The following is a 17,979-nucleotide window of genomic DNA, read 5'->3' on the forward strand; positions in this document are numbered from 1 at the left end:
TGGGGCTAGAAAAAGAGAGTGAGAGAAAGAGGAGGGGGTGTGACATCAAAGGAGTAGAAGCAGGATGCCTTGGCAGGACAAAGCTAGGGTATGAGCATCATGTATGTGAGTTATCTTTTGGAAAAAGAAGGCAGCATGTATCCAGGATCCGTAAGGTGCAACAGCAGCAGCAGCAGCAACAACAACAACAACCTGCCGGCACAAAACTTTGCCTCCACAACACCCTACGCAGATTACATGGGATACCATCCAATGCAAAATATGGACCACCGTGGACAACCTTCAGGGGCTTGGGGAGCACATTATGGCCTGCAAAGGGAAGACTGGAATGCTTATGGCCCAGCACCTTCCAACACTGTGACCGCTACGCAAATGAATGGATCATCTCCCGGGCAGGTTTCCTATAGTTCTGCTGATTACAACTCCTTGAATCCCGCTGGATCGGGGGCTTTACCTTCTGTAAATACAATCAATACAGAGCAAATCTCTCCCCACAGTCAAAGACAAAGCTCTTACGAATGGATGAGGAAAACAGTCCAATCCACTTCAACAGGTATGTTGGCGAGGACTAATCTATACACGGAAATCTCTAGCATTATTCTGTGCCATCTCACCCACACACCTCTGCACGGGAATACAAAACTCTTGCTCAGGATGAAAAAGATTGCTTCCCTAGACGTTGTCTATGCTTTTGAACAAATTTGATTTATTGTCCTTCTGATATCAATGAAAGATCAAATATAATGAAATAATCACCACATGCAATGTGCAGAAACAAGGGTTTTGAGGAGCGGGATAAGAGAATTTTTAATTGAAAGTGAACTGGGGTAATATCCATCTAAGTCATACTTAAAGAGATTCACTGAAATAAATGGACTTAAAGTGAATGATTACAATGGGGGCACTCTGAGTATGACTTACGTCAATTGATTTCAATGGGTCTGTTTGAGTATGGTTTAGTTTGTTATTACCCAAAGTCTTTTAAATGAGATAATCCTGCAAATTATTTTTTTAAAATATTCAACATAACCTTATGCCTGTTTATAGGAATTAAGTCTTACTCCCATATAGGACAGCAGGCTGAAACACGCTGTTTTGGTAGCACTGTAATTGAATATATGGCTCATTTAAGAGTAAGCTTCTCACATTTTCTACACACTTGTATGGCTGAAAAACTAAAATGGTCTTGAAGGAGAAAAGTTATATTCACATAAAGCTTCACATCTTCTGAGGTCTACATGAGAGGGAGGTCTGCAGCATCACACCATGGTTATATGTTCAATTTATAGGGTTTCATGCATTAACACTTCAAATGGAGACAGTAGATGAAAGGTCATCCTTCACTTTAAAATGCTAGGCATGCTCAGAGACTGCAGGGATCTAACACACACAACCAGCTTGATCTTTTCATAGGAGTTTCAATAGTAAGCTGGTGAAATAAAAATTGTATACAATATATCTCGGAGCTCCAGGAAAATATTTGTTAGATAATGGACTAGAATAAAGGTGTTGGCGGGGGGCGGGGGGTGTGTGAGGAGGAACTGCCAGATTACTAAACACTCAGTAATTATAGTATATGGACAATGAATAATAAAAATCTGGTTTTAAAGTGCTGCATTAAAAAGAGAATCCTGAACAACCACAGCTACTGTGTGGTTTGACTGCGGCTATTAAGAGACCGTGGAAGTTAATTGCTGCAATACCTGGTGCTCTATAACATAATGCATAATGCCAGGATCCCAAAATGAGCCAGGCACACTTTTGCAGGCAATCCTTCAAAGAACAATAGTGCTATTAAGGGGGGTGTTAAGTACTGCAAAACTTAAATGTATTTAGCTTTCAATTGAATCCTTTGGTTATGAAACAGTAGTGTAAACATATTACTCCTTGCTGATTATGTAAAGTACAGGAAACTCTGATCAGTGATTTGAACATCTAAGAGCTCAACTGTGATATTATGGCTTCATGGAATGCTGGGGCATGTAAATCTCAAGGGGCTAATCAATGGTTTAAATGATTTCTTCCAAGTGAAGGAGTGTGGTAAAGTATTTCTCTAAATACAGGCTACTGGAAAGGTCTTTATTGAAATAACTTTCAAATAACTTTATACATTGCTTTTGAGGCCTCTTCTTCTTATATCCCACCTTCCATCAAAGGAACTCATGGGTTCCCTTCTCATTCTATCCTCACAAAAACCTTGTTAAGTAGGCTAGGCTGAGAGACAATAACCGGTTCAGTGAGGATTTGAACCCTTATCTCCCACAACACTCTAACTGACTTTTAAAAATGCTGCTATGTAAGTACCTAGAGTTGCCATTCTTAGGTTTCAGCACAGTCCCCCTCTCTGGAAGTTCAATCTCTGAGGTTCACATCCTACACATGTTGAAGGTTGCAATCTCAACTCAATTTTTTAGTAGACATGATTAGGATTGCACTGTTAGCCACATTTGAAACAGGGTGGAATTTTACTTACAAGCAAACATGCACAGAATATTGCTGCATGGCTCCTTGTCAGTGCCCAGCCTACACATACAACAGAACAATTAGATCTGTCTGATATATCTAACCAGACACAACAAAGAAAGTACGTCTTCACATAGCACACGGCTGTGGAATTTGCTCCAATAATGTGATGGCCACCAGCTCAATAACTGTGTTCTACTTCCAGCGTCAGAGACAGTGCAGTATGTCCCAATACCAGGTGCTGGGATTCACATGTGGTGAGAGTTGCTGTTGCTTGCTGGCTTCCCATAGGCATCTGATTGGCCACTGTGAGAACAGGATGCTGAATGAGGCAGGCCTTTGGCCTAATGCAGTTTTCTTCTTATATTTTGATGTTAACAAAAATAACAAATTCCAGAGGGGTAGCTGTTTTAGTCTGTGGCAACAAAAATAACAAGGAGTCTCGTGGCGCCTTGAAGATAAATAAACACTTCCTGCCTCACAATGCAAAACCAGATTGGTAGACAATTCTAACTAAAATTAAACACACCATGCTAGAGCCCTTTAGAACCTAACAAATTAATAATATAAGAACTGTCCTGTAAACAGGAACCGATTGAGCTGCCTGGTCCAACATTCTGTCTTCTGCAGTAGCCAACAAGGTGTCATGAACATTCCATGAACAGTGCACAACAAAGCAGTGCTTGTTTGCTTCCAGAAATCAGGGCAGCTGATAGAACCTGCCCTAAGGATATTTGGCAGCAAAGTGCTTATTCAAATGCTCTTTTTGGATGCTATACTCTCTACCATCAGGAATATCAGCAGCTCTTCTTTTTACAGAATCCAAGTGGCCAACAATTAAGGCAAGAACACTCAGTTAAAGCATATTTTAAAAATTGTTACTATTGAGCATTTTTCCTCCACTGTGCTATATGGAATTAGGTGATAGCCAACTCTGGAAAGCAGCTTGTCAATATTTTTTTAGATTATTATTATTTTCCAGAACTGAGCTCTGCTTTGACCTTGAGAAAGAGATTGGATCTTCTGGAAAGAATCCAAATGGAACCTACAACCAATTAGAAACACAATTCTTCCCCCCCCCCTATATACTCTTGAGAACAGAACCTTTTAGAGCTAGTTATCTCACCAGTTTCCTTATAAAATGTCTTTACTGAGCTAAGTTTCTAAGTGCTGCCCACTGCAGTCTTAGATAGCCGCTACAACAAGGTAGACACATGCAGACAGACTTTGTATTTGTGGTCAACATCAAGTCATCTGTTAGCAGCCAGAGCTTTCAGATTTAAAGTTTTCAAATATGACAAAACCAATATGATGCATGCCTTGTAAATTTTTGACTTGCTGTCAAGCATATACTGCTACAAAGACTTGGTAGTTAACATAGCAGATGGCCAAACTTCTCCTATTTGGTTCAAATGCTTTATATAGTGTATTTAGCACCAACAGTGGCAGATGCTCCCCTGTGAGAAGAGGAGTATTAGGTCAGAGGTTGTCAAACTGCTTTCAAGGGTATTGTGGGCTTTCAAGAAGTTTATCAGGGGTTCCTTGATGAGTGTTAACACTGGCCAGCTTTCTCTGCAAGACAGTTTGACCAGAAGCTGAGCATTTCTTTTGGAGTATGTTTGCCCAGGGAACAGACCTGCCTTTAAATAATAAATATCCCCTTCAAATGCAGAGAGCCTATTGTTTTGGTTTGTACCAGTTGGACCTCTACCCCTTTGCCATCACATTTCATTATTGGTGCCACCTTCTCATGCCACAATGGAGAAGGCACTGTGGAGTTCAGGTCCTGCTTGCAGGCTTCCCATGGGTATCTAGTTGGCCACTGTAAGAACAGGATGCTGGACTAGATGGGCCATTGGCCTGATCCAGCAGGACACTTCTTACACTCTCATGCTCACTTCACTCCAGATTTTCCTCGGCTTCCGTATGAGGGCTATGGGTTTTTTCAAGGTACAGCCTCATGGTGAGTAGAAACTTGGTCCATGCCATGTGCTGTGTCTGTGTCTTTTCCCTGGGATCTGCTTTGTTTTCTACCAGAATCTTAAAATTCACCAAACAGAGTCAGGTGCAAAATAGTGCATAAAGAGGTCCAGTTTAGGTGTAACAATCACAGTCCAAAAAACCAGGGTTCCATGGTTATTAGGTCAAGAGCTAGCATTGTGTATATATGTGTGTGTGTGCTTCCTATTGCCCTTCCCTCCCTCCTTTGTTTTCTTGCAGGCCTTAGTGCAATATTTCCAGGGATTGTTAATCCATTATCGGTTTCAGGAAATCCAATTTTTAAGAGAAGGGACTTCTCTTGTTACTACTGCTAAACAATAAACAATAAAGGGATTTTGTTTGTTTGTTTACAATCAAGCAGTACTGTATATAAATTGTGTTAAATAATTTAAAAAATACTGTAAATCACTGAAAGGGGCGGGGGGGGGCAATCACAAGTGGGAAGAGCGCTGCTGCACTCTGGATCTCCTTGTGTGCTTCCTTTTGAGGCATCTGGTTGGTCACTGTGAGAATAGGATGCTGGACTAGATGGGCCTTTGGCCTGATCCTGCAGCCAGGTTTTTCTGAAGTTTTTAAATTCAACATTTTCTCTGGCCCAGGGTTCACTTTTGCCCCCTTTCTCGAAGGATTTAGGTAAAAATATACATTTATGTGGGGGTTTCGTTCTGAGACATCGCGCACATCAGTGAAATAACTGAACTCCATTAAGAAAGACTGTAAACATCAGCTCTGCCCTTTTAGTGATGTTTCAGTAATGTCTTTATAACGCTTCCAGGTCACTTTTGGGTTCACCACATTGCATAAATGGGGGGCTGCCTGTACTGTGATGTCAATACCGACAGAAATTTAATAATAATAATAATAATAATAATAATAATAATAATAATAATTTTTATTTATACCCCGTCCTCCCCAGCCAAGGCCGGGCTCAGGGCGGCTTATAAGCAATAATAAAAACAAGTTGAATGATTACAACTTAAAAACAAAATTAAAATACAACATTAAAATATTGAAACATTAAAATATTAAAATGTAGCCTCATCGCAGGAGAAGGAAAAGAAAAAAGAAAGAGGGGGAGGGAATCAAACTGGCTCCAAGCCAAAGGCCAGGCGGAACAACTCTGTCTTACAGGCCCTGCGGAAATAAATCAGATCCTGCAGGGCCCTGGTCTCATGAGGCAGAGCGTTCCACCAGGCCGGAACCTGTCTTGCACCATGCCAGACTATTGGCCCATCTAGCTTAATATTCCCTCTACAGTGACTGATAGCAACCCTCAAGGGTTTCAGAGAGGAGTGTTTCCCAGCCCTACCTGGAATTGAACCTGGAACACTTGGCATGCAAAGCAGATGCTCTGAGACTTGGCTGTAAGTCTCTGTTTATTTTTGTTGTGCAGTCACTATTAATACAGTGGTGCCTCGCAAGACGAAATTAATCCGTTCCGCGATTCTCTTCGTCTAGCGGTTTTTTCGTCTTGCGAAGCAAGCCCATTGACAGCTTAGCGGATTAGCGCTATTAGCGGTCTAGCGGCTTTTAGCGATCAGCTGAGAAGCGGCTTATCAGCGGATCAGCTGTTAAGCGGCTTAGCAGCTTAGGAACAGGGCGAAAAAAGCGGGGAAAAACCCGCGGGAACTCGCAAGATTTTTTCGTCTTGCGAAGCAACCCCATAGAGAAATTCGTTTAGCGAAGCGCCTCCAAAACGGAAAACCCTTTCGTCTAGCGGGTTTTCCGTCTTGCGAGGCGTTCGTCTTGCGGGGCACCACTGTATTGTGAACTGATAGGTCCTTGTTTCAAATCTTGCTTCCTCAGCCATGAATTCACTAGGGAAACCACGATCTCTCTTCTTGAAAATGGGGATGCTTTTAATACTGACCTACCTTATGTGGTTGTTGTACATATTAAAGAGACAATATGTGAGGCAACTTGAACACTCTAAAATGCTATATAAATGCTAAGTATAGATACAATAGATGCCTATTGTATATATTATCCTACCATTCTTTTTCAGAACAATTCAAATCCAGAGCTGCAACCTGGAAACAGGAGAACCAAGGCAAGATACCGTATTTTTCGCTCTATAGGACGCACTTTTTCCCCTCCAAAAATGAAGGGGAAATGTGTGTGCGTCCTATGGAGCGAATGCAGGCTTTCGCTGAAGCCTGGAGAGCGAGAGGGGTTGGTGGCTGTCTTGGCTTCTTTGCTGTTTGGGGCGGCGGGGGGGGGGAATAAAAATGCTTTTCTTCATTCCCCCCCTAAAAACTAGGTGTGCCCTATGATCCGGTGCGCCCTATAGAGCGAAAAATACGGTACATAAAAGGCAAATATCGGTCAACCCACCCCCTGTCAATATATATGTATATATATTTGCCTTAAAGACCTACATGAGACCGAATGATAAAAAATAGTAATATTAACTTAAGACACAGCCTGAGAAAATGTGGGGGAGGAATCTGCAAAATAAATTTATGATTTTATAATATGTTTTCAGATAAATTTTCCAGTGCTGCATAACAATTGTAGAACAAATTTTAAGAACCACAATTATAAAAAAATCAGTCAAGAAGCAGAACAATTTAAGAATCGCTATCTGCAATCAGGTCTACGGACAGACTAAAAGGTAGATTAAGGATATAATCCTAAAGCGGGCCTGAGAACATGTAATTTAAGGAAAATGATACTTACTCTGCTTTGGTTTGCATCCTTCCCATAACTTTCTGGGTTGCTGATTTGATTTTGGCGGTTGTGTATTACAGTCATACCTTGGGATAAATACGCTTCAGGTTAAGCATTTTTGGGTTGCGCTCCACAGCGACCCAGGAGTAACGGAACGCGTTACTTCCGGGTTTCGCTGCTTGCGCATGCGCAGACGCTCAAAATGAGGTCATACACATGTGCGGAAGTGGCAAAACATGACCCGTGCACACACAGTCACGTATTACGTTCACTTCAGGATGCGAACGGGGCTCCGGAACGGATCCCATTTGCATCCAGAGGTACCACTGTATTAGCTGTAAGAAAAATAAAAGGAAACTGTCAGTCATAATATAGTAATTATAATAATAATAATTTTTATTTATACCCCGCCCTCCCCAGCCAAGGCCGGGCTCAGGGCGGCTAACAAGCAATAATAAAAATAAGTTGAATGAATACAACTTAAAAACAAAATTAAAACACAACATTAAAATATTGAAACATTAAAATATTAAAATGTAGCCTCATCGCAGGAGGAGAAAGGAAAAAGAAAGAGGGGGAGGGAATCAAATTGGCTCCAAGCCAAAGGCCAGGCGGAACAACTCTGTCTTACAGGCCCTGCGGAAATAAATCAGATCCTGCAGGGCCCTGGTCTCATGAGGCAGAGCGTTCCACCAGGCTGGAGCCAGAGTTGAAAAGGCCCTGGCTCTGGTTGAAGCCAATCTGACTTCCTTAGGGCCCGGGACCACTAGGGTGTTGCTATTTATGGACCTTGAGGCTCTCCGTGGGTCCTAGGCCGTGAGGGTCCTAGGCTGTGAAGGGCTTTAAAGGTCAAAACCAGCACCTTAAATCTTAAATATGTGAAACTCAATTTTTAAAAAACAAAACCCTTTTGCTCAGAATAGACCCACTGAAATTAATAAAACCAAGTTAGTCATGGTCATTGATTTCAATGGATCTACACTGTAAAAGTAAGTACAGAAGGGGTGGTGCAAGGGTGGAGGAGAGAACTGCTGAAGATTATTCATCCACCTCATCCAATGCCCTCCTGCACACCACCTGGTAGGATGGGCCACAGATGCACTCTTGTCCTTAATTTTTTTTTTTTTTAAATAACCAATATAGAGCCAGTGTGGTTAAAGACTAGGAGCTGGAAGACCTGGGTTTAAACCCCAACTCAGCCATGAAACTCACTGGGTGACCTTGGCGCAATCAGTACTGTACTACCCCACAGGAGTGTTGTGAGGCTAAAATGGGGAGGGGGCAGAACCATGTACAACAGGTTGAGGGGAAAAGTAGAATATAAATGTAAGAATAAATGTAGAATAAATACATCTTTTGTCCTGCTGGAAACAGTGGGAAGGAAATAAAATCTAGGGCTAACGTAGTTACCTAGAGGCATTAACTGGAGTGGGAAGCTGTTGGATCTGAGCTTTTGCTTGGTCCATCCCGGCACTCCTCTAATATTGGGAAGGCAAGTTTGGGTTCATGTTTGGGTTCCCTTACACCAGCTCTTCTTGTCTGGGGCGGAATCTCTCTCTCCGTTGGGAGAGAGAACTGGTGCTTCCTATAGCCTTTGGGGCACCTCCCAGGAGCTACATAATTGTAAACCTGAGACCACTGAAAATGTCTGGGTAAATAAAAGTCTTTCCCTGATAAGGAAAAGGCAGTGTTTTGGTGAGAAAACTGCAGAGAGAGTGTGCTAACACCAAAATGTCTCTCTACCTGGTCTCTATCTGCTTCATCCAGGGCCAGATTTAGGTTTGATGAGGCCCTAAGCTACTGAAGGTAATGGGGCCCTTTATATGTGCAGCTGTCCTTTGTCAACAACAAATTGTCACTGTTTTTTGTTTGGAATATATGCTATATGGTAATTTATGGACCTAATAGGTATCTAACCAGTGATATTTTAGGTGGGGCCCATTATTTACATCATAGGAGCCTGCACAACACAAAACACTTGTTGCTGTATGTAGGTTTTATTTTAATTGTTTTTATCTCATATTTTGGAAATGTACATCCAGGTTTTTTTCCTTTAATTTTTTTGGGGGGGTCCCATGAGAGTGGGATCCTAAGCTATAGCTTGTTTAGCTTATACATAAATCAGGCACTGGCCTCATCTCTTAAGATTTATCTTAACCTGTCAGCAGACACATGTGGATGCAGGCAGCCTCAGAGATATTTTATTGTTGTTTTATTACCAATTTAATTTATTAATAGCTTCTTATGAAATACATAAAAGCAATTTCACAATACAATGAAAACAGATTTAAGCTAAAACAACTGCACATATAAAAATTGTTAAAACAATAGTGCTTTAAAGATTAAAACCAACAGCACTATGAATTGTGCTCAGAAACAGACAATAAGTTAAGTTCCAAAATTGGCAATACAGTAGTACCTCGGGTTACAAACACCTCGGGTTACAAACACTTCAGGTTACAGTCTCCGCTAACCCAGAAGTAGTACCTCGGGTTAAGAACTTTGTCCCAGGATGAGAACAGAAATCGTGTGCTGGCAGCAGCAGGAGGCCCCATTAGCTAAAGTGGTACCTCAGGTTAAGAACGGTTTCAGGTTAAGAACGGACCTCTGGAACGAATTAAGTTTGTAACCAGAGGTACCACTGTATATATTCCTGCCCAGCAATATAGTACTCTATTATTTATTTATTTTTTTGGAACAGCTACATTTCCCAAGTAGTCTTCAGTGCCAGCCTCATGCAGTAGTCTAATTTGGAGAAAAGCGCATGGAAGCAGAAAGTATAAGGAGATGGTGCCCACCTCCATACACTTCCATTTATCAACAAGCTAAGAGTGCAATTCTCCATGAAGACCTCATATTATGTTAGCTCTTCTTCCACAGCTGCTGTTCATTTTAAGGGAGCTTGCTCAGAAGAATCTGCCACAGGATTGTGTCCTATATCAGTTATTTAATACCATTAAGGTACATGGCACCTCACAGAATAGCATAAGCAAAATGACAGTAAAACCCTTTAAAACTTTGACTGTGGAGGGATAAATAAGGGACGGGTAAGAGAGACTCATATACCAAGCAGTGAATGAGAGTCAAACATTATCAAACTTTGTTTCAAGGAAATGAGGACTAATATAGGCCTTTGGCCCTCCAGACAGTGCTGGAATTCCAACCCTCATCAACCCCAGCCAGCATGGCCAATGGTGATGGGAGTGATGAGATGGTGATGGGAGCTGGAGGCCCACAATTTCCCTATCCTTGAATTAAGTGGTAAAACCAATGGACTGTATTCAAATATGTTTTATTCAAAGTATAACCATTAAAATTAATGGATGTGCCTAGTTTAGGCCCATTAATTTCAGTGGGTCTGCTCTAAGTAGGACTTACTTGAATACAACCCAAAATAAGGCTAGATTTGAGTATCCCCCACTTCTATAATAAGTTTAACAATTACATCAGTCACTATGCTAACAGTTGAGCTTCAGATCTCGTTCACATTTTTGCCCAGAACCATTTCTTTGTTGCTTTGAAGTAGATTTAATGTGTATAATTAGAACTGTGTCCCCATCACACAAACGAGAATATCAACATGGCCTCTTTTTTATCACCCTGCAGAAGTCACAGACATAGACTAATTCATGTGACAAAGAGGATGTTAATGATGTAAAACAGGAGCAACTCTCAAGCAAGGAGGACAGGGTGAGCCAGAGGCAGTTTTCATGCTAATTTATTTTGCTTTGTAAACTAGCTGTGAGGTCTGAGCATCCCCCACCCCGCCATGTCTTGCCCCTTCCATCCATTGTCTTCAGTTCAGAGGCCTATCTGCCATGTCAAGCAACAGACCCTCTTTTGACACCTCTTCCAGCTTTGATGTGCATCCCTGTCTCTTCCTTCTCTTCCTTTTATTTAGCAGTTATACTGCCGGAAAGAGCGACAATTTTCACAGCAAATAAAGAGGCCCGATCTTTGCTTTTATTGTGTTCAAAAGAAACACTCTGTGAATTTTATGGCCAATAGGAAAACTTCCCCCACCCCCTTCCCATCCCACACAATACTCAGGCTGAGTCACAGACTGGTAAAATAACAGGAGTATCCTAATACAGGTCAAACATCAGGTGAGTAGTTTCATGGCATTTAGAACAGCCTGATTTCCACAAAAGATTACAAATGAACACTTAAATGGCTCTGCCCTAACATTTGCACATCGTAATAATTAATTTTGAAACAAGATGCAACAAAAACTTTTCTCACGTGTTTTTTAAAAAAGGGGATAGAGCCCAAGAAACCACTGGGAATCACTATATTCCCCCACCACATACCCCAAACATACACATACAAAAATGAATGGGACAATGTTCCAATTGTTTTCTTTAAAAATGCAAAATACAATTCAGCCCAAATAAAGCACTTTTAAGTCCTTTTTATTTCAATGGAATACCTGTTGACTTTTCTGGGGCGGGTTGTACAAACTGTACAAGCAAAACAAAGTCTGAAAATTAGGTAACTGTGGCAAATTGCAACAAGTTGTTTTGTACATACAATTCCTTGCTTATTTAAAAGAAGGTAGAGATTGAATGTTTCCCTCAAGAAGAATAACTTTACACATGATCTGAGACAATACCAAGATCCACAGGCAGAATCCACACAGAGCTTGAGGACATGTTTAACTCTCCCATAGCAAACAGATCAAATGTGCTTCATTTTGGCTAGATGGTACCCTATTTGCCTTATGATATTGAGTAAGTAAAACAGTGGTACTAATTGTAAAGAACTAGGGAAAGCAAGGATGGTGAACCATTTACAGAGTCACATTCTCTTCTTGCAGGGCTGGTAGTGTTGTGCCACTGGTGAATGGGGCCTGAAAAAGTAGACAGAGCAACAAATGTAAATTGTGCCTTTGAACCGTAGGCTTGTGTCTACATACACTCACACACCACTCTCTATTTTTCAGTTTGGCAATCAAGAGGCATTATCAGAGATCAAGGACACCTTCCAGACAGGGTATGGAGCAGGGCTGCTGAGGGTTGTGGCTTAGGAGAGTCCTGAGGGCAGCCTGAGGAGAGTCTTGAGGGCCTGTATTAAAAGGGTTTGTAGAATGGTTAAACAATTTAGGACTAGTTCAAATAGTGCATCCCACTCAAGTCTTTATAGCCACCTATAAAAATGTAATGCAGACATTGCTATTCTCATTGGAGCACTGAGTACATCTATAATTACCAGGTTTAACTGCTAATTTTTCCACAATGTGTTAGAGGGCCTCTTCAACAGAAGCACCAAAGTGGGGGATCACCCTCTGAGGTATAACTTGCACCAACTTTGTACAGCTTTTGTCAACAGGTCAAGATGCACTTCCTTGCCTAGGCTTTTGGAGAGGTGAGATGGGGTGACAATCCACTCTTTCTGCTGCTTCAATGTGCTGTTGCTTTTAGTGTATATTTTCTGAAATTTTAAGGTATTTTATATTTGTGTGTTTTTACGTATCCCATCGTGGGGCTCCTTGGATGAAGAGTGGGCAATAAAAGTGATACAGTCACCTGCCCTGCTCCTGGATCTGATTGGTTCGGGTGGAGGGGCAGGAAGTGCTTCTTGCTCCCCCACCCTCCACCCAAACCAATCATATCCAGGAGCAGAGGAGGAACTACTCTTTTTCAAAAGGCAAGACAGAAATAACCTATATAACAGTTTGCTAAGAACTATAACATGAAGAGCCCATGCTTGAGCTTGTTTTTCCCTTTCCCTGCCCGTTCATTTCCCCTAGTGTGTCAATGTCTTGAGCCTAAGGACAGGAACTGTATTAGTACTGAGCTTGGTAAATTGCCTTGGGAGATTTCCCCCCTCCCCTTAAAGGGCAGGGTATAAATACAACAAACAAACAAACAAACAAAGTTGTAAAAGAAATATTTAGACATAGAAATGAAGAGATGGAAGGGACCCTGAGGATCATCTAGTCCAATCCCCTACGATGTAGGAATATGCAGCTGCCCCATATGGGGATCAAACCTGCAACCTTGGCATTATCAGCTATAACCCACTAAGCTATCCATGAATTTGTTTATTTTCAGTTAATAAAAATTAAATCCTCTTGATAGTAAGAAAACCTCTGTGTGATTTACAAAAATACAAATATATATATATATATATATATATATATATATATATATATATATATATTTGCTTTCGTAGATTTTCACGGGTACAGGAATGCAGGTTTTGGTGTCCTCGGGTGTCTTCCCGTGTAAAAGTTGGGGTGTCTAGGCGACGTTTCGACGAGGTCTCACTCGTCATCTTCAGGCTGGTGCTTTCGGCTTCTTGTTACTGGAACAGAGCAGGATCTCCTATAAATACTGTAGAGGGGGTGTGGTGTATAGCCTCCAATGTTCTGGGCAGAGAGGAAGTTCCCAGGCTAGTGTGCCTTTTCTTCTTTTGTTCCTTAATTACTTGAGAGATATCTTGAGTGATTTCTTGAGTGATATCCTGAGTACCACTTAGGTGGGTCATTAGGTGTGGATTAGTTGTTAAAGTCTTTGTGTCTTGACCTCTTGAACTTTGTGAAGAGTTTTCCTGAGAAGATGGCTGTACTGTACTTAGTTGTGCTCTGGCTTGGCTTCGTGTATAGGGGCGAGCTGTGGTTTTGTGGCTTGTGTCAGCCAGATCTGTGATGGGATTGCAGGGGGGTGCAGCATCCGGAGGTGCCACCATGGATTGGCTACTGGATGGTGTCTGTAATTCATCTGTGGAGAGGTGTCTGGATTCTCCACAGATGAATTACAGACACCATCCAGTAGCCAATCCATGGTGGCACCTCCGGATGCTGCACCCCCCTGCAATCCCATCACAGATCTGGCTGACACAAGCCACAAAACCACAGCTCGCCCCTATACACGAAGCCAAGCCAGAGCACAACTAAGTACAGTACAGCCATCTTCTCAGGAAAACTCTTCACAAAGTTCAAGAGGTCAAGACACAAAGACTTTAACAACTAATCCACACCTAATGACCCACCTAAGTGGTACTCAGGATATCACTCAAGAAATCACTCAAGATATCTCTCAAGTAATTAAGGAACAAAAGAAGAAAAGGCACACTAGCCTGGGAACTTCCTCTCTGCCCAGAACATTGGAGGCTATACACCACACCCCCTCTACAGTATTTATAGGAGATCCTGCTCTGTTCCAGTAACAAGAAGCCGAAAGCACCAGCCTGAAGATGACGAGTGAGACCTCGTCGAAACGTCGCCTAGACACCCCAACTTTTACACGGGAAGACACCCGAGGACACCAAAACCTGCATATATATATATATATATATATATATATATATATATGTTTAAAGCAGATGTTGAAAACATTCAAATGCTTATTAAAATAAAAAAACCTAAAAATAAATGAAACACATGTAACGTCTACATTTCTGAATAGGTTTTCCCAAACAAAAATGTATTTGACTGACACCAAAAAGAGAACAGTGAACTGGTCCCAAGCTATTAAGCGACTACTGTAATTGGCCTGGTTTCAAATGGGATACCAGTGCAGATCTGAAGAGAAGTGTATGCAGACAGGCTCTAACTCCTGTAAGCAACCATTTGAGAATTCTTCACAAACTGTAGCTTCTGGATCAGGTGCCAGGGAAGCCCCACAAAGAGTGCACTGCAGTAATCCAACTTTGAAGTCACCAGTGCTGGAACTATTGTGGTCAAGCTCTGCAGGTTGAGGAATGGCTGTAGCTGTCACCCCATTCACAGTTGGTAAAAGGTGCTTCTAGCCACTAAGGCTATTGGAGCCTCCAGTGACTTGCACTGGATCCAGAAGCATTTGCTACACTGTGTACCTGCTTCTTCAAGGGGAAAGTAAGCATGTCAAGGAACGCAACAATAGCCCATATTCTCAGCCACAGGAACCACTCACCCAGTGCCTCCATCTTGCCAGGATTCAAGCTTAGCTTATCTCACCTCATCCCAACACCAGTCCAAAGCCTACATGACATCTCCTACTTCAGATGTTATGGAGAAATAGAGCTGAGTGTCATCAACGTACTGATGGCACCTTAACACAAAACTCCAAATGGCTGGCCACAGTAGCTTCATATAGATATTAAATCACTCTGGGGATAGAATGCTATTTTTTATGTAGAATATTGTGGAATGCTCTCCACAAGAAGGATTGCCTGCCACATTTGTTACAAATCTTTAGGCGCCAGGGAAAACATTCCTCTTCTCCCCAATCTTTGGCTAGTTAAACAATCTATGGCCTTTTCAACTGTGTGTTGGTGGTGGTGGGATCATTGTTTTTGTTTGTTATTATCTTATGTATTTGTTGTGTTTTTATATTGTTAACCGCCTTGTGATCCTCAGGTGAAGGGCAGTATAAGAAAGAAAGAAAGAATAGTATTAGGGGTACAACAGTGCCCTGCAGCACCTAGCGTAACTGTCAAGAAGCCAGAAAGCACTCTACCACTACTATTTGTCCCCTTAGGTAGAATTTGAACCACTAGGACACAGGGCCCTCAATTCCTATTCAACTGAGTCAGTCCAGAAGAATACCATGATCAATGGTACTGAAAGCCACAGAGAAATCAAGGAGCACAGTCACACCCCCTTTATTTCTCTCTATATATAGTTCATTATCAGAATGGTAGAGCTGGAAGGGACCCAAAGGGTCATCTAGTCCAACCCCCTGCAATGCAGGAATCTATACACATACAAACTACTACTGTCAAGAAAGCGAGAGTATGCAAGAGTGTGTATCCTGGCACTCTCCAGAATATATGTAGACATCTGTATTTCAGTCAATCAAGACACAAACATGAGACATGCCAAATTTTCTGGTTTAGAAATACCTATGCGTATTTTGTTTTTGTTTTTTTCTGAACAGGTAAAACAAGAACAAGAGAGAAGTACCGTGTAGTTTACACGGATCATCAGCGATTAGAACTAGAGAAGGAATTTCATTACAATAGATATATTACAATCAGGAGAAAGTCTGAACTTGCTGCAAACCTGAGACTTTCAGAGAGACAGGTAGAGTATGGTTTCCAATACAAAAGAGGTAAATTACTGGACCAAATTTGGGTGGTGTTAAAACAAAAACTGCAAAGCTTTCAAGGGAGGTATGTGTAAAATGGCTCAGTTCAACTCACTGTGACTATTCACTTTAATAATGTTTTATAAATAAGTGGTCTAAATGTTTTTATTATTTATAAATAGACAAAAATTGCCATGAACAAGGTATTAAGCACACCTTATTGAGTCTTTGCTCAGATTTTGAAAAGGTGGTACTAAAGGTGACTCTGTATAGTTATTTTTAAAGTTTTAAGCTTGAAATGGGAGTGAAAACTTGTGGAATGCATGAAGTATGCTTTAAGAAAAGCTAACTAGCATGCTGGCTGTGGTTGATTGGAGTTGTCATCCAACATACCTGGATGGCATCAGGTTTGCAAAGGCTACATTAAGGTTGGAAAGATAGGAATGTACCTTAGACCAGGTCACACTGTTTATCGCACACTTTACCCTGAGAGGCAGCAGTAGGGGACTTTCCCATCACTTGCCACCTGTGCCTGGGACTGAATCTGAGCCTTTATGCATGCAAAGTACATGCTCTGTGCTGAACTACTTACTGTATGAGTCCCCCTCTCCCCAAGTTCTTGCCAGCTTAGCAGAGAAAAACCAGCACAGCCTGCTCCTGTCTCTTTAACAGTAGTTTGATATGCAGTTGTCATTAGATGAAGCTTTTCATGGCAGGCATCTAAGATATCTATCAATATTTCAAAAATGGGAAATCTATTGTTTGCTTGATAACAGTACTATTCTCACAGTAAGAATTAGTGGCACACTACATACCTGCCCCCTCATTTTAATATCAGGCAATACTGTAATTCTCTCAACTTCTGATTTACTTGGACTTAGTTTGTCTTGCCCGTATAATATCTCTCACAGAGCCTGGGAGGCAAGAGCAGTGCTTTTTTCTGGGGGTACGTGGCGGTACGCATACCCCTAAACATTTTGTGAATCTATGTTTGGCCTCATCAAGGAGCAGTATTTCAATATGAGTAGGAAAAAACATTTTAAAGGAAAAAAGCACTGGGCAAGTGTATCCAGTTGTTAAGACACATGAACAGAAAGCATATCTAGAAGTGGTGCCATCTTGGTGGCACAAGCTGCCACCAGAATTTGAGTAAGTTCACTCAAAAGTTAATGAGGGTGGTATGTGAGGGTACCAAAGATGGCACTGCTTGCTTTCACAGATACACTGCACACAACTTCTTAGAAGCACACTGTATGTGCCTTTCTGTCTGATGTCACAGAGTCTGTCAACAAATGTAAAGGGTGGCAAATACATCCATTTTGTTATTTTGCTGCCCCTCACATTGGACCCAAATGTGCAACACACACCTTCCCAGTGATTTAATTAGAGAAAGGCATACAAAGAAGGACATATGCATTTATAATTTTGTGGTAAGCAACTGAAACCATTATATTATTTGCCCTTGTAGGTAAAAATCTGGTTCCAGAACCGAAGAGCCAAAGAAAGAAAATTAATGAAGAAGAAAATGACAAGTTTTGATGGCAGCAGCCTCAGTTCCATCCAGAGTGACTCTGGTTCAATGAGTCCCATCCCAATGCCTGACCCACAGACGCATTCAGAAATGACTGGAACTTTATTCCCACCACCTCCACCACCTGCTCCTCTTCCAATGAATGGCTTACAGCACAATGGAAATCTCCAGCAAGTTGTGGCATCTCAGTAAGGTCATTGCGTTAAAGGAAGAACATGATAAAGCATGGGTACATGGAGCACTACAGTTCACAACAGGAACGCCAAAGCTGTTTGCAAGAGACCCAACTCCCCAGCCCCAGGA

The 17,979-nt window shown here is 41.6% G+C and overlaps 1 protein-coding gene across 1 annotated transcript; it reads left to right on the forward strand.

Moving 5' to 3' along the window:
* Positions 1–10: 10 nt before the first annotated feature.
* Positions 11–17,868, forward strand: CDX4 (caudal type homeobox 4; the record flags this gene model as incomplete). Its single annotated transcript, XM_081847246.1, has 3 exons — positions 11–553; positions 15,996–16,141; positions 17,614–17,868. Exons 1-3 carry the CDS (start codon positions 91–93, stop codon positions 17,866–17,868), a joined length of 864 nt encoding a protein of 287 aa, XP_081703372.1. The 5' UTR covers positions 11–90.
* Between the last annotated feature and the right edge of the window lie 111 nt (positions 17,869–17,979).

Source organism: Podarcis erhardii (genome assembly GCF_964252035.2).
Source record: "Podarcis erhardii genome assembly, chromosome: Z".
In the NCBI taxonomy this organism is placed as follows: domain Eukaryota; kingdom Metazoa; phylum Chordata; class Lepidosauria; order Squamata; family Lacertidae; genus Podarcis; species Podarcis erhardii.